The sequence below is a fragment of the Arachis ipaensis genome, chromosome B3 (genome assembly GCF_059453495.1).
Source record: "Arachis ipaensis isolate K30076 ecotype BB chromosome B3, ASM5945349v1, whole genome shotgun sequence".
Taxonomy (NCBI): domain Eukaryota; kingdom Viridiplantae; phylum Streptophyta; class Magnoliopsida; order Fabales; family Fabaceae; genus Arachis; species Arachis ipaensis.
The window spans coordinates 1,857,220-1,878,709 of NC_142438.1; the positions used below are offsets into that span (position 1 = coordinate 1,857,220).

At 29.7% G+C, this 21,490-nt stretch overlaps 2 protein-coding genes across 2 annotated transcripts; one reads left to right on the forward strand and one right to left on the reverse strand.

The window, feature by feature from the left end:
• The first annotated feature begins 12,762 nt into the window (after positions 1-12,762).
• On the forward strand, positions 12,763-16,842 carry LOC107629357 (uncharacterized). The gene is made up of 5 exons (XM_016332134.3): positions 12,763-13,269; positions 15,025-15,061; positions 15,163-15,399; positions 15,509-15,556; positions 15,932-16,842. Exons 1-5 carry the CDS (start codon positions 12,968-12,970, stop codon positions 16,445-16,447), a joined length of 1,140 nt encoding a protein of 379 aa, XP_016187620.1. The 5' UTR covers positions 12,763-12,967; the 3' UTR covers positions 16,448-16,842.
• A 2,727-nt stretch (positions 16,843-19,569) lies between these two features.
• LOC107634137 (Acyl-CoA N-acyltransferases (NAT) superfamily protein) lies at positions 19,570-20,339 on the reverse strand. Its single transcript, XM_016337714.3, has one exon. It carries the CDS (start codon positions 20,206-20,208, stop codon positions 19,621-19,623), a length of 588 nt encoding a protein of 195 aa, XP_016193200.1. The 5' UTR covers positions 20,209-20,339; the 3' UTR covers positions 19,570-19,620.
• Positions 20,340-21,490: the final 1,151 nt, after the last annotated feature.

Below are 21,490 nucleotides of genomic sequence, written 5' to 3' on the forward strand. Positions count from 1 at the left end.
AGATTTTTTTCATTATAAATTAAAAAACTCATTATTTTTCCAATGAAAGTATGAATTATTTTTATGTACTCTTATATATTCTTATGTATTTTGGAAACAATAATAATGATTGTCATTGTCTATTGTAAAGTTTAAAAAATTTGAGTCAGTCAACTATTTTTTTAAATATTTGGAGTGAAGTTTGCAGTAAATTTGTCCTAAATCTAAAAAAAAGAATTATTTGAGAAATTAAAATTAAAAAAAAATTGTAAAATACCAACTAAATAGAAGCTAATGGTTTTTTTGGTCAAAGATCTAAACCAAAATCTGGTCGAAACCTAATACAAAAACTCAAAGCCCCCAACCCAATCCAGAAATCAAACATACGTTTCCCTCTTCATTTTTCCACAAAGCTAGACTCTTTATCTTCCATTACAGCAAGTTTTCCTCAGCAAGCCAAGCAGATGAACGGCCGCATCTTGACGCGAAAGAATTCCAAATCAGTGGATATATCTTCGACGCTCAAAGTTCCAAAATCAATGGACACAGTTATCGAAACGTCGGCTGTATCTTCGTCTTCGTCGGCAGCATCTTCATCTCCATCAACAAACATCCTCATTCCTCATCGTCTTCATCCCGCCGAAACTTTGGTGGTCTTTGGAGTTTCAAATCTTTCGTTTCTTTAAAGCTGTCCCTAATTGCCTTGAGGTCCTCGTTCGTCCATCGCCATGACCGCACATTCCTCGGTTTCATTTTCAACCCAAACTTATGAGTCTGGTTGACGCCAAAACCTGGGCCATCCTCTTTTGGGACCGAGGAGGCTAATGGTTAAAGCAACTCAAACTAAGAGAAAATTTGTTGTGTAGAATTAAGTGAAAATGAAGGATATTTAGTTTGCAGGTATACATGGCCCAGGTTGCTGAGGCCCAACTTGAGAGAGTGGACGATCCTTATTCATTCATCAAAAAAGTTGCAGTTTTGGCCAATAAATAGTGCTAGAAAAAAAAAAAAACTAGATGGTGTCCAGTGTAGGATCTCACTTTTCATTGCTCTCTCTCTTCTATTTAATTTTAGTCCCACTTATAAAATTAAAAGTGAGAGATCACACTAGTGTTAAAAAAAAATGGAAAAGATCCATTTCCCACCTGCACAAAAACTGTTTAAATACAAAGAAAATTTAGGTTAGTAGAATGGTTAGTTACTTAATTCATTTGTTTTTTTAAATAAGTGTTAGCAGTTTAAATCTTATTTTTTTTATATAATAACTCATTAATCAGTGGTAGACTTTTAAATAAAACTCAAATTTTTAATGGATTAATCATTAATTTGTCGAATTAAAAAATATCATAAATAACAAAAAAAAATTGTAAGAAGAGTCAACTTCATGACGGTCTTTTGTTGAGCAATTTTCTTAAAATTAGTTAGGTGAAAGTTGAAACTATGGAAAATTTATTTGGCATAACTCCAGAATTAATTTTATTTATTATAGCACTTTTAATTTTTTAATTAATTTAACATTAAAGTTTGTTCTATCTAACTTCAAAAATAACCTTTCATTGTAGAAGTATCCTATTTTCGGAGGATGTTATTCATTGATTTTATAAATTCACTGTAGAAGGCCAGAAGCTATTCATTAGTTGGAATATAATTACAAAGTAATAATCTTGTAACTCACTTGCTAGATAGTTAATAATAGAGATTTTATTTATAATGGTATAATATATATAATAAAGAAAACAGTTTTTTTTATGCTATGCCAGATAAATACAGCTACAACCTTTTGCGATGGCTCTAACATCCATTGGATGCATGCATCTTTATACCACTTTTCAATTCAGTTTTATTTATATTATTATGTTATACTGTATATAAAAACAATTTTTCAATCATGTTAATTTTATACATATAAAAACAATCATTAATTAGTTATTATTAGGGGTGAGCACGCGTAGCGGGTATCCAATTATCCGTCCGAAATCGAACCGAACTAATTAAATTGGTTCTAAAACTAATGAGTAATCGGGTTTAACTCGAACTAAACCGATGACCTTTATTAGTAATTGGTTCAGGTATCGGTTCTGGGGATGCAGAACCCGAACCAACTCGCGAACCCGATCATATATTAATTAAATAAAAAAATAAAAAAATATATATATATGACTTTTTCATTAGACAAAGATTATTCACTATTAATATGTTTAGATTTGAATGATTTTATTTTTTAATGTATTTGGTGTTTAAGATGTTTGGATTCATGGTTGTCAAACTCGCGAGTTAACTCGTAAACTCGTACGAGTTTACGAGTTTAGGTAGTAGAATCGAGTTAACTCGGACACAAACTCGTTTCTGGGTAGACTCGGGTAGACTCGGCTAGACTCGGACAGAATCGATCAAACTCGCGAGTTTGAGGGCGAGTCAGCGAGTTTGATTTAGGAGCCCATTTTCGCCAAAACGACGTCGTTTTGGGCCAAAAAAATGGGAAAGGGCTTCGTTCATGTAAGGAAACCCTAATCCCAAACGACCAAACCACACTAACACACAGAACAGAGAAACACTATCTTCTCCAAGACTCCAAGCCCTCACTCTCTTCTCCAAGCCCATCGTGCCGCCATCCACCATTGTCTGCGCCACCACGTCGGAGGCTGGACGGATCCCACGCCATCTTCTTCCTCGTGGTGCAGCACTGCCATCGTCGTTCATGTCCACTTCTCAGTCCTCACTTCGTTGGTGAAGCTGAAGGCTGACGACGACGCTGAAGGTTCCTCAACGCTTCACGGCACTTCTGTTCTTCCCCTCGTTCCTCACCTTTGGTTTGTGTTCCTCGCCCTCTGTTCTGCCTGAGCTGAAGGTTGCCTGAGCTGCCTCTCTTCTTCTTTGGTTCTATCTGAGCTTCCTTCTCCAAGGTAATTTTGTTCCGCAAATTTAAATATCAATAATTTCGGTTCTGCCTGAGCTTTCATCGGTTTTGCCATTTTGGTTCTGACTTCTGATATTAATAGTTTAATTTTTTAGTTTAAATTCTGGTCATATGGTGTGATGAATAATGAAATTGGTTATTGAAATTTGATGGAAAAAAAATTAAACATGCTTTAATAAGTTAATAATGTATCAAAAATTAAACTGATGCTTTAATAGTTTAATTAGTGTTAGATACTTAGACTGTTAGTTATTTAATTAGTTATTTTTTGTTGAAGAATTTGAATATCTGAAACTGAAATACTGAAACTCTGAAATGTTAGGGTTAATTTAGTTTGTTTTTAATAGCTGCTTCTTGTAATTTGTATTTTGTTACTTGTTTTTCGATGTCCATGTTGTAAAGTTGGCTCATGATTTTGAAAGCTTTGAGCTTTTCAATATTTTAACTTGTTTATTAGCTCTTAACCTTGTTGGGGTGTGCAAATTTGACTGTGCTTGCACAATGGTCCTTCCAAATCCAATTGGTTGAGTTCTTAGATAATGTTTGTCTCATATTCCTTATCATTGCACTCATCATGCTTCTAGTTGCTGAATTTGCTTTGCTTTTATGGAAAATGAGGTGGAAAGAAGAACTTTATTTGGAGGATGCATAGATTCGTGTTTAGAGTTTAGATGCCAGTTTGCTTTAAGTACAGTTGCTCAATCTTTTTACTTGTCATTACTCATTCCCAATCAAAGCATGTTTGTGTAACTCATATAACTGATTCTACGTAGAATCAGTTTTACAAAAGCATACTAAAATATGAAGGCTCACGTGCATTTATTTTCATATAAAATTCATAACTAAGAATTGTTAGATAATTTGACAAGTTTAACTAAATTTTTATTTACTGATTCTCAATTATTAATTTCACATAAAAATAACTGTTTATAAGTTTCTACCTTAAAAATATACCAAGTTTTATATGACTTTGTTCCTTCTGTTATGGAATTTATTTATTTTTGAAGTTTCTCTTTTCTTTTTTCTTGTGAATTGATATGCTAAGCTATGCTTGTATTGCAAGTTGTCAATGCACATGCCTCACATAGATGCAGATGCTAATCCATATAAGCATCAATTGTTGGTAGATAGTTAATGATTGGAAGGAAGCTAACATGAATTGTATTATATTACAATACTTAAAAGAAATGAGATAGTTTCAGCTAACATCAATTGTATTATATTTAATTTGTGGTTTAGTTTGTTTTTAATAGCTGTGTTGGTTATAAATTTATCAACTTTGATAGTGGACTAGTGGATAACTTGGCAATTGAATCCTGAAATATGAATTTGTTATTTATCATTTATTCATTTTATCAACTTTGATAACTTTGCAACTGAATCTGAATGTTGATTTAGGGACAAAAATACAAAATGTCTGATGAAGATGGTGAAGGTGATGATGTTGATGCCATGGAAGATGAAGATGTTGGAGGATTTCAGTTTTAGTCTTTTATTTTATTAGAACATTTAATTGTTGCTTTGTTATTTTTTTTTTTTGTTTTTTGGTTGTGTTATATGAAGTTTTGATTGTGTGATTGTGTGTTTTATGTTGAACTAGATGCATATTTGTGATTTGTGAAGGATTTGAATGTGTGATCTAGAGTACTTGTTATAATTGTAGTATTATGTTAATTTATTATGTTAAAATTGTTAAGTTTGAGTGCCTATATTTGAGTAAATATATATATTATACATGATATATATATTTTTTATAAAAAATTTATAACAGGTAAACTCGTACGAGTCTACGAGTCGAGTTTACGAGTCGAGTCTAGGTCAGCTCCACGAGTTTACCTAGACTCGCGAGTTTGACAACCTTGTTTGGATTATTTCTATTGATGTTATATGTTTATTGTACTTATTGAATTTTTAAGATAAAAATTTGGTTTTTTCTATAAATTTTAAAGTCATCGGGTACCCAATTATCCGAACCGAACCAATCCGTTCTTAATCGGTTTGGTTTGGTTCAGGTTCATGTATAAAAAAACACAAATCCGAACTAAACTGAACCAATTAAATTTTGATCGGTTCAATTCTAATTTTATCATAAATCCAAACCAAACCGACCCGTGCTCACCCCTAGTTATTACGTATAAAAAAGACATATTTAATGTTTTATAAAAATTATATTACTGTGAATAAATTTAATTATTGGTCTATTATAAATTTAATTATTCTAGTAGTGAATTATTTAATTAAAAATATAATTAATATAAATATATATAAACATACAATGACTAATTAAGAATTATAAAAAAAGTTAGAAATTATTTTTAAAATATGTTTTAATTGGAATAAAAGTTCACAATTATCTTCAATTGAACATACTTTTAAAGGAGAATCAATTGTATATTTTACTTGACATAGATATTAATTAGTAAATTTAGAAATTATTTTTAAAATATGTTTAAATTGGAATAAAAGTTAGATACTTTTGTATAAACAATTTTTATTTATAAAATGATATGCATAAAATTGCTTCATATTCTTCTTATTTTTATATCCAATTAAAGTTATCCTAAATGTAAGGAGTAGGGGTTGACTATGAGTCAACCTAACCTAAATTCATACAAGAAACTCATAAGACATAAAGTAATAAGTTGTGAAATCAACCACCATGATTGTGTGATCTTTAATTCATCAAATACCTTTTATTTATACATATATTACAGATATATAAAACCCCAAATTATATATGTATGTCTAAAAGTTTAAAACGTGTAGGTAAAGCCATAATTTCAAATCATTGTACACTATTTTATTCTCTATGTTGGCATTTTGTAGTAGCATAAGAAACTTCAAGTCTTCAATTTAATTATTTATTTAATTAAATTAATAATAATTAGTATGCTAATACCTTGCTTATTGGTTGTTTCTCCCTACAAAGCTACATAGGTGACACATGGCACAATTTAATAGGTAGATATTGAATAAATACTTAAATTTGATTCAAATTTCGAAGTCGAACTCAAATTGACTCTTAAAATTACAATTGACTCAATTCGGCCTCCAAAATTTACAATAATAACTTACGTTAGTTTTTGAGCTAATTTTCGTAAATAACGTGTTAATTTTGTATATTAACTTATTAAGATTTGGACTCTTCAACTAAATTTTATGTGATTAAGATCTACTAGACCTCGTAAAAGTTTGATTGGCTCCACAACATACATCCTTGTGAAAACGATAATAATAAATTCAATTTAAAGATTTTGCAACTCTGAAACTCTGAAGCAACAATCAAAGCAACAATCAAAATTTTGAAACTCTAATAAATTTTGATTACATAGAATTTGAGTGAGAAATTCAAATCACAATAAATTAATACATCAAATTAATACATTGTTAACAGATAATTCAATGATTAATATGAGTTATGATTATAAATTTTAGAATTTAATTTAAGTTTATTAAAATTTTAAAAATTAAATCTAATTTTAAATTTTGGAGACCAAATTAAATATTAATACGACGGAAATTGCTTCTAACAAAATGGGCCCCACATTTCCACACTCTTGTGTCTTGGGATTGTTAGGGTTTTCAATTGGAGCCGTTGATGGGCCTTCATTACCCTAATCGAGGTCCATTGTTCAAAAATTCCCCTACAAAGATTCTTCTTCCTAATGTAATTTAATTAATTAATTAATTAATTAAAATAACAAAGGGAGAAAGTTCCTATGATGGGGATGAATGAATTAATGGGGAAGCAACATGCCATTGGAATTGGAATATACAGGTATACACAGTAAACATCCCCCTCTATTTTGTTATAAACATGATCTTGTGTCATATTAAAATATTACTCTATCTAGATACAATAATATTTATATTCAATCAAAGTAACATGGATAAAATAATTAATTTGAATCGAAGCAATAAGAGTTGGCATAAAATTAAAAATACAATTGTATACTTTTACGGCACTAATACTAGAGAGATAATAATTTAAAATTATTTTATTTTATTTAATATATATAATTTTATATATATCACATTAATAATTATATATTTATTATTTATTTTAATAATAATTAAAAATTATAAAATAAAAAGTTAATATAAAACAAAATTACTTTATATTACTTTGAACTAATATTTTATTATCTCTCAAATGTTGTTACTACTGCAATTCATAAATTTATATTTGATTTTACTAAAGAAAAGAAAAAGAAAAAAAAAAGGGTCAACTAAGACCAGAGAAAGCCATTAAGCCAATAAAGTTATCTACACAAGTAAATTTTAATGACAATAATAAAGGTAGACGAGGAAAAGTGAATAAGAATCACAATTTCATTAAATAATAATAATAAAATAAGATTTCTAAATGATTATATCGTCTTCCCTAATAACACATTAATACCCTAGAAGGACACTCTTAAATTATTGACCTAATTGTGTCCGGTTTTAATTTGATACTGTATCTTTTTTTTAGCAATTAAAAAAAAAATTGGAAGAAAAGTAAAAAATTATAACAAGTTTTTAAGGAGAATATATATTGCACACCATATTTTTTATTTTTTAAATATTTTTTATTATAAAAAAAACCATTTTTATTTTTCATCTCACTTCACTCCTCACCATAGCAGTATTATTTTCTAAAAATATAAAAATTAGTTTAAAAATAATTCTAAAATATATATTTTATATTATCTCTCTACATTGAAAATAAAGAACTAATTCAAAATTGTCTTGACATTTAATAAGCATAATTTAAATCTCGTTGTCATGTTTCTTCTCCCAAAAAATACACTTTAAATTCAATAAACTACTTATATTATATGTCCAATTTAGATAAATAACTTAATTAAATTACTTTTAAAAAAATAACTTAAACAATAAATGTTTATATTAGCCAAGAAGCAATAGCTCAAATGGTATAGTCTTTTCATACTCAATTAAGAGGTTGTAAGTTTGAGTCTTCATATTTTCGGTAAATAATAATAATAATAATAATAATAAATGTTTATATTAAAAGTAACTTATAAATAAGTTATTTTGTATTTGGGTTTTTAGTTCTAAAAGTACTTATTTTAAGAGAAAGATGATAAAAAGCTTTTTATTTGAGAGAAGTCATTTTTTTAATTTCTTCATAAACACTAAAATAGCTTTTTAAAAAACTGCAATTTGATTTTAAAAATTGTACCAGACATTAATACTATACATTTTCATAAGTTAAAAGTAAAAAAAAAAAAAAGTAACTTATCAACCCATCCAAACGGGATCTATATTTGTCAGATTTTAGTTTACGCATATTTCTTAGGTAGCGTTTGTTTTGAGGTACTGAGACAGAGACTGATAGACTGAAACTTAGTATCATGTTTGTTGGTTCAAAGACTGATACTAAAATTTCTGTTTCTGTCCCTAAAATTTTAGTATTTCAGTACCTCCAAAAAATAGGGACACAGGAGACTAAAATTTTTAGAAATGGAAATTAAAACTTTAATAACATTTTATACTTAAAATATCCTCATTTCAATTAATTAATTTTAATTTTACCTTTTGTACAAATTAAATTAGAGTTTCATTCCTATTTCAATTTCTGTCTTTCACTTTACACCAAACAAAATACTGAGATTTATTTCAATTTCTGTCTCTTAGTCTCAGTTTTTCTGTCTCTGTCTATCCACCAAACGCTACCTATAACTAACTTAAATTAATGGAGTGATAGATTAATTCAATCATTAAATTAAATAAAATAAAAATTTAATTTTTATCTTTTATATATAATAATTTATTGATGAATTTCAAATCCATAAATCAAACTCTCTTATCCACAAATTAAAAGCTTAATAAGAAGAGGAGGACATTGGTAGAGGCATGTCAAGGTGAGGTCCCATAATTGTGAAGAAATAGAGATAATAAAGGGCCGAAAGGGAGATTGTGGTTCCTTAGGAATGAAATCATGGGTGATGGTAATGAGAGAAGCATGCATGCATGGACATAGGTTTTGACAACAACAACAACAACAACATGGGACAACCTGTTTTTGATCCAACAAATCATTTTACTAATTCAAACTCTCTCCACTTTCCTATGTTTTTGTGTGTTTTTTACTCAAACCCCTCCCTCCCTCTACTCATTTTCAATTGCTCCTCTGGTCTCCACTCAAATAAAATTAATTATTATTACTCTCCACAACCCTTCTAAACATATCTTCCCTATTTATTTTGTATTCTTATCCACCTCCTTTGTATATGACACAAATTAAAGCATTAATTAATATTGCAATAATGTTATGTAAATGATCAATAATATTTAGAAGATAAAAAAAAAACAGTTTAAATTTGTCTTATATAATATTTATTAATTATCCCTATGATTAATAAATAATAAATAAAATAAAGGTTTAATTATTTTGTTGGTCTCTATAATTTTGTAAAATTTTTAATTAGATTCTTAAATATATATATATTTTTTAATTGAGTTCTTGCACCATTTTTTTAATTGGATCTCTATACTTTTTTTTCCTTTTATCTGGGTTTCTGTACTAATTTTTTTTAGTTGGGTTCCTATATAATTAAACCAATTACTATCAAGAGGGACTTAACTGGAAAAAAAATTGGTATAGGGACCCAATTAAAAAGAAAAAAAAATGTAGGGACCTACTTAAAAAATTTACAAAATTATAAGGACCAACAGAATAATTAAACCTAAAATAAATTTGGACTATTTTTTTTATTTCTCTAACATTATTTGCTTTGACAATCATAGATAATTATGTAGTAGTTTTTTTTTTAGAATAAAAAAAATAATTATTGAAGGCATAAACATACACCTTTTTTTTATATAATTGCCTTGTATAGTTATTTGTTCCAATTGTTTGTATAACAATAATATTGTTAGCATTATGTGCATAATTGATTTTATGTTCTTTTTGACAAATTAGGTTAATATTCACATAATTTGTTGAAAAGTAAAGTTATTGAGATTTAATATATAATACTAGCTATTTTCATGTAAGGGGGAAAAATAGGTTTCCTTGGGATATATAAGGTTGTTAATTGTAGGGTTATTGAATGCATTATTTCTTATGTAAAAAAGAAAAAAACTTTAAAAGATTATTAATGATATTTATTAAGAAGATCATCTACCCAACCAACAAGATCATTATAATTGTAGTAATGTTCTTCCCTGTCTATACAGCAAATAAAATTAAAGGGGTTATTAAAAGGATTTGAATGAAGGGTGATTTTGTAGTATTCATTCTATATATATTATTAATTTATTATCAATTAGACTAATCCATCTTGAGGAATAACTATATTTACCCCCTTTTTCTTTTCCCAAAAAAAAAAAAAAAAAAGTGTCCCCAAAACTTAGATATATTTTGCTTCCCATTCAAGCAACTTGATGGGGGGTGAATAAAGGATAATCTAATTAAATAAAATAATATCTTTTTTATATATGAAATTTGGTTTCATTTATTTATTTCTATTTTGTTATGTATGTTGTTGAAAGCCAATGAGTTATAGCTCAAATGATATAGTCTTTCTCTATACTCACCTAAAAGGTTGCGGGTTTGAGTCTCCCTATCTTTGATAAAAAAAAATGTATGCTATTGAAAAAAAAACCATTTTACCTATACATGAAAAGTAAGTTACATAAGTTAATACTAGCTACTACTGTATAAAAAATTATTATATTATTATAAAAAAATTTGATTATTTTATTATAATAGATTTAATTATTGTGATAATTATTTATTTTATTAAAATATATAATAATTGATTTAATAATTTATTTTTAAAGTATACAAAATATTTTAAGAAAACTTATCTACATATATATCCTTCTTTGATTTGATTTTAAGTTTTTAACAAACAATAGCTATAATGGAAGGGACTAGGCCTATTTTTCTTTTATTTTAAAAGGGAAAAAAGAGATCTAATTTTGCAATTACCATAAATTAAATAACCAAAAAGGAAGGAAGTGAATGAAATAAAAAACAATTGAGATGTATTGGGTTAGAACTTAGAAAGAAGAAAAATGGACCACAACTATGGTTGATGACTGAAGAAGAACCAGAACACGTGGCAGAGACTAGAGAGCCGAAAAATAAAAATAAGTAATATTTAATGCATGAAACAAAACTTGTTATGGTATATATACATGAAAGGAAATACTCATAAATAAAAATGGTATAAACTAAAGTCAAAATTATTTAAAGAAATTGGGATTCATTTCCTAAAAGAAATTTAGAATTATATGAATAAAATAAAAAGTTTAAAAGTAAGAAAGTAGACACATAAAATTGTACAATAAATAAATGATAATATATAAATTTCTACTAAAATATTTTAATAAAATAAAAAAATATGATATGTCAAAATCATATATTAAAAAATATAATGTGTCAGCTATATTAATATCCCATCAATATATATGTCAACAGAATTCTGTCAAAATCACTTTGGTCTGAGAAACATTTTTCGATAATAAATATGATATGATGATGAGAAGGGGAGGCTTTACTTGTTCTTAAAAGAGATTACTAAGATGTTTTCTAATCTTGGTCAGAAAAAAAAAAGTTTAAATTATTTTTTAATTAATAATCAGTCAATATTTTTAATTACTTTTTATTTACTATGTTATAAACTTATCTTAATTACATTATATTATTAATTAGAGGGGGGATTGTAGACTTACAATGATTGTATCTAAATCAATAATACATGAGATGTGAACAAAGTTAGAGACAATATCTCACAGGTGAATCCACTTGTTATAGCTCCCGAAAAATAAGAGGGATGTCCTTGTAAACTTGCTTTGAGGATAAAATATTCACAAAAAGTAATATATATATATATAGGAAAATTACTATTTTACTTCGATCTTTTATAATGTTACTCCACATATAAACTTTTTACGTGATATGTTAAAAAAAATTTATGAAAAAAATTAATTTGAATTAGTTGAGTGATCAGCTCATTCATTGAGTTAAATAAATATCGAAGGTTCGAAACTTATCTTATACGTATAATAATTTATTGACCAATAATAAATTCTTTAATGAAGTTAATATAAAAGTCAAAACATTTTTCCAAAAATACTAAATAAGTAAGTGAACAAATTAAAAATGACTTTTTTTGGAGTAGTTATTTAAATTTTATTATTATATCTTTTTATTATTATAAGGTGAATTCAATTAATCAATAACTTATTCAATTACTTCTTAAGGTGATAAAAATAAAAAAAAAGTATAATCCATTAAATTAAGTATTATATTTTTTGTACAATATGTTATTCTATATATTTTTTATAAAATAGTTAATTAATAAAATAATAAATTTAAAATAATAAAATTTTACAATAACATAATCAAATTTTTTAATAAAATTAACTATATACTTTTATATAATATCTATTTTTTGTATGTATATATTATTAATTTAACAATAAAAACACTTTAGATTATCTCAATACCACAAACCCTAAAAACAAACTAATAAAGGGTTAGCTATTGGTTAAGTACTTATTAAAAAAAATTCATATAAAATAAAAAATTTCAAGTTCTCAACATTTTTTTCCTCCCCCCCCAACTTATATTTGGACTAATACTAACTAATTATTCTTTTTGTGTATTAATTTCTAATTTTTTTATGAAATAATAATTAAAAATGATTAAATAATTAGATATATTTAATTGAAATATTTACATAAATATGTCAATATTTATAACTATTATATTAATATAAAAATAGTTTTTATAAATATAATCACCTATTTTTTTTTTTTACCATAAATCCTCTAATTATCCCAAACCAAAAATAACAAAAAATTAAAAACTCTCTCTCTCTCTCTCTCTCTCTCTCTCTCTCTCTCTCACATTTCACAATGACATAGCTCTCTCACACACAGCACAAAACCAACATAATCATCATCCATCCCCATAACACCAAAAAAAAAAAAAAAAAAGTTGAAACCAAACACAGAAGAAAAAACAAAACACCACAACCAGTTATGTGAACTCTCTCTCTCTCTCTCTCTCTCTCTCTCTCTCTCTCTCTCTTAACAACAAGATCTTCGAAGATGGGTGGAGTAACTTCATCCATGGCAGCAAAGCTCGCTTTTTTCCCACCAAACCCACCATCATACAAGCTCATAAAAGAAGAAGCCACAGGTCTCTTACTCTTGGACCCATTTCCACACCGCGAGAACGTTGAGGTTCTCAAATTCCCCAACCGAAGAGGAACAGAGATCGTAGCCATGTACGTGAGACACCCAATGGCGAAGTCCACTCTTCTCTACTCTCATGGTAATGCCGCTGATATTGGACAGATGTATGAACTCTTCATCGAGCTCAGTATCCATTTGCGCGTTAACCTCATGGGGTAAAGTTCCCACCTTTTCTCTCTCAGATTATGATTTCGGTAATTGGCTTTGTTTTTTAAGCTTTTCTAAGTAATGGGGTATCTGAAATGTCTTCATCTGAGTTTGGACTCATGCTTTCACCTTTTATTGGGTTCAATCTTACTGTTAAGTTAACAACTTTTTTCCCCTCAGGTTTTTTATTTTTGTTTTGTTTTTTCAATTTGTTTATGTGATTTGGGTACTGATTTTTATGCTTTGTTAAGCAATGAGGGGTATCTGGGTTGAATTCATTAAGCATGCTTCACCTTTTCTCACTGTTTTCAGCTTCAAAAGATTTAATTTTTTTTTTTTTTTTTTTTGTGATTTGGATAATTGGGTTGAATCTTACTCTTACTTTTAATTTTATTATTTTCTTAAAAAAAGAGTTTTCTTTTAATTTATATGGTTTGGGTTTTATTAAGTTCTTTGAATTCGGAGTCATGTTTTCAGCTAGTATTGGGGACAATATTACTCTTAATTCTAATTTTATATTATAAAAATTGAATTTTTATTTATTTATATGATTTGGGCAATTGGGTTTGTTTTATTAGTTTTTCTAAGTAATGGGGTATCTGGAATTACGTTCGGAGTTATGTTTTTCCATTGGATGGGGACCAATCTTACTCTTGATTTGAATTTTAGTATAAAAATGATCTTTTTAATGTTCTAGTTTATTCTTTGTAACTTTTTCTTTATGAGGATTTGTGTTGCATGGTTGTCTCCCTTTTGGAATTTTGTGGATCAATTGAGACTGGATGTGTTTTTCTGTGGTTGGATTTTTGGCTGAATTTCGGTGGCATGTGTTTGTTTTGGCATTTGATTGGATTATGACCATTCATTTGAGGGGAATGAATTGGCTTGGATTTGTTTTGTTGTGCTTTTGATGTTGATGGATTTGTTTTGCAATAAAGAATTCAATGGCTTTGTGGGGGGTTTGATTATTCAATGATGGGTCCAGTTTGTTAGGTCATGAGTTCCGGCTTATCTGGCAAGAGTTTTCATGTTGCAAGCAATGATTTCCAGTTCCTGTGTATAATTCCTGTATCAATAGTACACTAATCCCTTACTTGTGAAGCTTGATCCATGTTTTGTAATTGAGTCTTGCACGATTCAAAGTTATGATGTGAAGGTGTGAACATGGTACTTCATAACTTTCATCGGTACTTAATGTATCGTCCGTATCTGTTCATCGTCAACCAAGTTGAAATTTTGATTGTGGAAGAAAAAGAACTTTGAATTTAGCTAGCTTTTTGGTGAAACACTACTTTTAGAGGTCATGAGTCAAGCATATAAAAATGTAGAAGGTTAAAGCATGTGTAGTTAAAGAAAAAAGAATATAAATTTGGGAAGTTGTCGTTGACAAGTGACGATGCGACGTCTGGTTAACTATTTTGGACCATGGATTGACCAAAACTTTGTTCTTCAGCTCTAAGATTGCCTGATAAACAATGAAATTGTAAACTCTCATGGAGTATTTTTGGACTAAAAATGACAGGAACTTGTGTTGCAGTTGATTTGATATACTAATGACCTACATCCGAATGATTGTAGTTAGATCTCAAATGAAAATATGTCATATTGATCTTTTGCTCCCTAATTTAGGGATTTTGTTCCTGTTACTTCTTGCCCTGCTGTCATGATATTGTTGTGTTGTTGTCAAAGAAATGATATGTAAAATGGAACATTTGTAAGTCAGAGGTTATTGATTTTGAAGTATCTTTTTTCGACGTATGCAGATACGATTATTCAGGCTATGGACAATCATCGGGGAAGGTAATGGGTATATACACTTATTTCTTGTTTATTTAGTACTCTTAATCATTGCAGGCAAACGAATGCCGAAAAATTTGTTTATCTTTGATGCTCTCTTGCAGCCAAGTGAGCATAATACGTACGCCGACATTGAAGCTGCATATAAGTATCTGGAAGAGAACTACGGGACAAAGCAAGAAGACATAATCCTTTATGGTCAATCTGTTGGCAGCGGCCCTACTTTGGATCTCGCGGCTCGTTTACCCCGACTGAGGGCTGTTGTTCTCCACAGCCCTATACTATCTGGGTTGAGAGTCATGTATCCTGTGAAGCGGACATACTGGTTCGACATTTATAAGGTTAGATTCTTCATTGTCCGATGTGCTTAATGTCATTTGATTTGAGGATTACATACATGCAGCATTCTATCCCTGAACTAACTCCTGTTATTGTCGTGCCGTTGTGCAGAACATCGATAAAATTCCATTGGTCAAGTGTCCGGTGCTAGTAATTCATGTAAGTAATCTATTGGCAGGTTTAACTTTTCACTTCGTCATTTTTTCGTCCAATAATTAACTTTCATATGTTATCATAATTTCTTCGATTGGGATCGTCAACTCGGGCTTAGCATCAAAGTGACAAATGCAGTCTAATTAATGCAAATAATCTGCACTATTTTACTTGGTTGATAAATTTTCCTGCTAAATCTTGTAATGTAAAATCGTGATACGACATGAACTGGTATTCGGCACAAGAAAAAGGATTCTGTTTCTACCAGCCTTTGCAGCTGATTGAAACATTTTTAAGTTGTATTCAAGTGATCATGCTTTCTATGTAGTTATGTTTACGGGTACTAATGTCGAATTTGGCTGTGTGTGTACTTTTCTTCAGGGAACTGCCGATGAGGTCGTCGATTGCTCTCATGGCAAGCAATTGTGGGAGCTATGCCAACAGAAATATGAACCTCTATGGCTCAAAGGAGGAAACCACTGTAATTTGGAACTCTTCCCGGAATACATTCGACATCTCAGAAAATTCATATCTACTGTAGAAAAGGCGCCGTCGCAAAGACTAAGTTTTAGGAGGAGTGTAGATAGAGTTGAACAATCCAGGGGAAGTGTTGATACCTTTGAAACTCCGAGGAAGAGCACTGATCAGAGGGACAAACCGAGGAAGAGTGTCGATAGGACCGAGAAGCTGAAATTCCACGAGTACAAAATCAATAATGCAGACAAATTGGAGAAGTTGCGAGTCCATTTCGACCAGGTGGAGAGGTCGCGAAGGAGCGTGGAGTACGACAAGTCTAGAATCATGGACTTGCAAGATAAGTCCAGGAGAAGCGTCGATGTCCAGTTCGAGAGGCCGAGGAAGAGCATCGATTGGCTCGACAGAGTTCGCCCCGGCTAAACCAACCTCTTCTTGAAGCACAATGTTACATTGGAGATACTGAATTTGCAACATGGGAGGGGGGAAAATACAAAGAAGAATACAGACACAATTACTTACACTGAGAGGGGGGTTTTAACTTATGGTTTGAAGAATGCAATATGTTGCTCTTGCAGTTTCATACTTCCATTGCAATGTTCATGTAGATTTGGATATGTTGGTATTGGATATTCTTAGTTCTTCTTCTTCTTCTTCTTCTTCTTCTTAATATTATTTCTTCTCATTATTCTTATTTTCAAATGAAGTGACTCTAACCTTGTTTTTAGTATTAAAATGAACTTAATATCAAAGGTGGGCACTCCTATGATTTGTAAAAATTCACATGAATTGAATTATAGAATAAGGCTTTATTATTTGTTATAGCAACAATCACCTCCTTTGTAAAAATAAGCTCTTGTACAAATTTCAAAAAATTTAAAACAATGATTAAACTCAATTTCTTTGTTCAAAGTTATAATCTTTATTGGTGAAAATTTTGTGGCCACTCTTTGAAATTGCAAGAGCTGTTTGCTGGGATAATTGTAGTCATTGTTTTATATTGGTTTAATTACTCTGTTGGTTCTTATAGTTTCGCAAAATTTTCAATTAGGTCTCTAACTTTTTTTTTTATTTTAACCGAGTCTTTGTACCAATTTTTTTTTAATTGGACCTCTACACTTTTTTTTTCCTTTTATTTAGGTCTATGTACCAATTTTTTTTTCTATCCTATAGAATTAAGCCAATTACTACTAAGAGGGACTTAATTGAAAAAAAATTTGGTGCAGGGACCCAATTAAAAAGAAAAAAAGTATATTGACCTAATTGAAAATTTCACGAAACTATAGAGACCAACAGAATAATTAAACCTTTTATATTATTGTTTACAAGTGTAATTGCAAATTGCAAAGTTACTATCGATCATTCTACCTACAGACAAAAAATCAGCTACTAAATCAATTAATCGTATCAAATATGTTAGAATATAAAATAAATGAGATAATACATGTATTTATAGACAAACACAAGATAACTAACTTTCTTTTGTTTCTCACGGTATCTCTTAACTCGACAAGTCAAGAACTAATTCATCGCAAATCTGAGCTCCGTTTAAGGGGTTTTGTCGTTAACCAATGGGTTATTGCATACATAAAACGGAATTCGAAAATTTCAACACTTATTTAAATGAATGAGTGACCTGACTATTCGATCTATCCAAATTGATTTACACAAGATAATTAATTTGATAGCTGATTTTCGATATACTTTTAATATTTTTGTGTTACTAGTGCAAGGTACATTGCATATTTGCATTTTTTTTGAAATTGCAATGACAATTATTACATAAATGTGACCACAATTTAAAATTTGAGCGTCCTTGAAGAGAGCTATGAGTGAAAAGAAAAAGAAGTGAATTTAAAACGTGGAATTTCCGCAATGATACAAAAGCTGTATGTTGTAGAATAGCTTAATGCTGGGTTCCAAAAGGCAAAAGCTAAAGCTTCTGTTCAAATTCAAGAGAAGGAAGGTTCAATCATGGAGTTGACTCAAGTTATGTTGCTTTGGATTCACTTTTCTAACTTTTAACATTCAGTAACTTTATTTCTTTTATGCCATCAAGTTGAACTTATGATTGCAAACAAAATAATTCACATTTTTTGGTTCAAGGATGTGCGTTATTACAAGTGGACTAAGAAAAAAAATAGACAAAAATATATATTTTGTTTCTATCATTTTAAAAATTATCCGTAATGTTAATTTTCTTTAGTTTTATTTTAAAAATTTAAAAATAAATTTCAATTTTATTTTTTTTAAAGTCAAAAGAAACTCAACACATACAACCAGGAAATAAAAGTGTAACAACTCTTATATCATTTTCGGCATAGTCATCAATGACATGAGTTTGTTTCACACCATTCCTTAAAACTACAAAAAGATTTAACAATGCATTCCATCGCTACCGTTGTCTTGTTCTAAAAAATGAGTTCATTCCTATACAACCAGATATTCCAAATCACGGAAAAAAATCCCAGTAACTATGTTTTACGCTCGTCTTTTCTCGAAGGCATCATCCTCCAACTCTTAAAGTGTTCTCTGATGGACCCTGGGCAACACCAAACCCGACCCACATAAGTAATCCATGCGCACCATACCTGTCAAGCATACTCACACCAGTGGCGGAGCCACGTTATAGAGAAGGGGGGCAATGGCCCCCCCAAAATAAATAATATGTATGTATAAGTTTTAATTTTTAATTTAGTTTTTTTTTATTTTTAATTTTCCTTTCTTCTTAACTTATATTTTTCATGTTGGCCCCTCCCAAAAAAATTTCTAGCTCCGCCTCTGACTCACACGTAACAAACAAATGTTGTACAGTTTAAACAAATGTTGTACGGTTTCAAGTTTCTTGTTACACATCACACATATATTGTAATTCTGATCAATAATGCCAAATTTACTCAAGCAATTATTTGTATTAACTCGGTCTATTAGTACAAACCAAGTAAATAATTCAACTCGAGAGAAAACTAATCCTTTTTGGATTCCATTCATGTATTAATATTAATTTGATTAATTATCCAAATCAGTTTCTAAAATTTTTAAAATTGAACATTTTAGTCTCTCAACTTTTGAAATAAACAAAAAATTTCTTAAAATTCAACTCCAGCATACAAATCAATCATAGCCTTATTTTTTCGTCAATAATAAATTAATACAATACAATATGTGATAGTCAATTACTCATGTGTACAACTAGACAAATTAAAAAGAACAATATAATACAATATATATATTAATTCAAGTCTCTATGTCATTTTTTTGTCAAGAGAAATAAAACCAAAGATTAATTTGTTCCAAAATCAAATTCTTGATAGAATTTTTTGTATATTTCAAAAATTGAAGAACTAAAATGTCTGAACTGATTTAGATAATTATTCTATTAATTTTGAGAGCTCAAGTTTGTTTTCAACTATTAATTTTACTTCAAAAAATTGCACTTGAATTTTCGTTGTCAATATTATATAAGAGTATTCAAATATCCTAATGTCGCCTAAGCAATGTTAAAAGGAAAACTAGAACAGAGAGTAACTAACAAACAAAAAAAATGATTAACAAATATGTTATGATAAATAAAAATAAATAAATAAATTGTGAAATTATTTGTTCTTGTTCTTCTTGTTCTTCCTGGAATACACCATTCCCCGAATGCCATCAGGGTCAGCAACAAACCCTAGAGGCCTATAGAATCCAAGAACCCTAGGCTCCGAGTAAAGAGCAATGTTCACGATCCCTTTTTCTAGAAGCTCCGATATCATTCTCTCCATAACCGCTTTCCCAAGCCCAACTCCTTGGAACGATGGATCCACTACCACGTCCCATATTATCGCGTTGAACACTCCGTCGCCGGTTGCCCTCGCAAACGCCACCGGCCGCCGTGTACGGAGGTACTCCACCCACAGCAGCGATTCAGTGTGCTCCAGCGCCACGCGGATCTTCTCCGGATCTCGCTTCGGGAACCCTACCGCCACGAAGACGCCGTTGAGATCGTCGAGGTTGAGGCCGTCGGCGCTTCGGCGGAGGACGAAGCCGCGAGATTCGAGGACCTCGTCGGAGATGGAGAGAGGGTAGCTTGTGGCGTTGGTTGGGGTTTGCGATGAAACGACGACGTTTCGGGTTTTGAGTTTGGGTTTGAGTTGGAGGCGGAGAGAAGGGAGAGGACTCGAGATGATGCCACGTAAGAGCATTATATTATTATTATTATTACTATTATATTATGTATTTTTTTAAAAAAAAAAGAAAATTTGAAAAAAAAAAAATTGGAAAGTTGGTAGTGTTTAAAGGTTTAAGGGCCTTGTGAAATAGATGATGAAGATTGAAGATGTGAGTCATTATATTTGATGAAGTGAATAGGATTTTTTGTTGTTGTTGTGATTTGTGGTTGTGAGAGAGGCTTTTGTGGATAACGTTTGTGTTGTTTGGTTGGGAGAATTTTGTGCAACAAGTGTTTCTTTTTTTTGATAAAAGAAGGCTTGTGTTAATTAATTTAAATTGATCGAGTAGTCAATTTATTCAAGTATTCGAAATTCGAATTTCATTTTGTGCATGTAATAATTTATATCTGTGACGGATTAATTCTAAACCTGGGAGTTAAAAGAATATGGTGGACAATAAAAAAAGAGGCTTGTGTTCAATAATAATAATAATTTTGATTAGAATAAGAGCTTTAAAGAACAGAAGAACATATAATATGTGTTGTTGATGCTATGTCCTTGTCAACTTCAGCACACATATTGTTGAGAGTTGAGACAACCCTGCCTAGGAATGTTGCAGTGTTTCTGCATAATGTCAACTCCCTGTATTGGATATTTCAACTTGGATTGGGGCTAATCTTAGCTTTATTTTGAATTTTATTATAAAATTATATATTTTTTTTATTTTATATGTTGATTACTTTAGCGAAGCTGTGTGGTATGTTTGCCTACCCTTTTGGATTTTTATGGATGAATTAAAATTGGTTGTGCTTGTATATTAAATTAATTTAATCCATGCAATTTGTAAAATTTAAGGTTCAATCCCTTTCTCTTTTTTTTTTTAGCTCAAGTAAATTTCAACAGGGAGATATAAATTCTGACAAATCTATGACAATAAAAAGTATTAACATCCTCGTAATAATAAAATTAGTAAATGGGAAAATAAAAATTCAATTATTATTAAATTTGCAATTTTTATTTTATGTAAGTTTTATTAGGTCAGTATCTTGTTTTAAAATGAGCAAACTCTTATTACCTCATTTTTTTTATGTAACTTTTTTATTTCAGAGAAGTTAGGTCCCTATATCTACAATTCTAATTAATGAAAAAGTTGTACAACTAGATTAAGTTCCAAGCCTTTTTAGTTTGGACTGGATTAATTTAGTAGTTTTAATTGGGTTATGGATGAAATTTGAAACTTCAAGATGGGTGTTTACTTTATCTTCTTCAAGGATCATGGACTTACTTGGAGTACAAGCAAGATAAGTAACCAAGA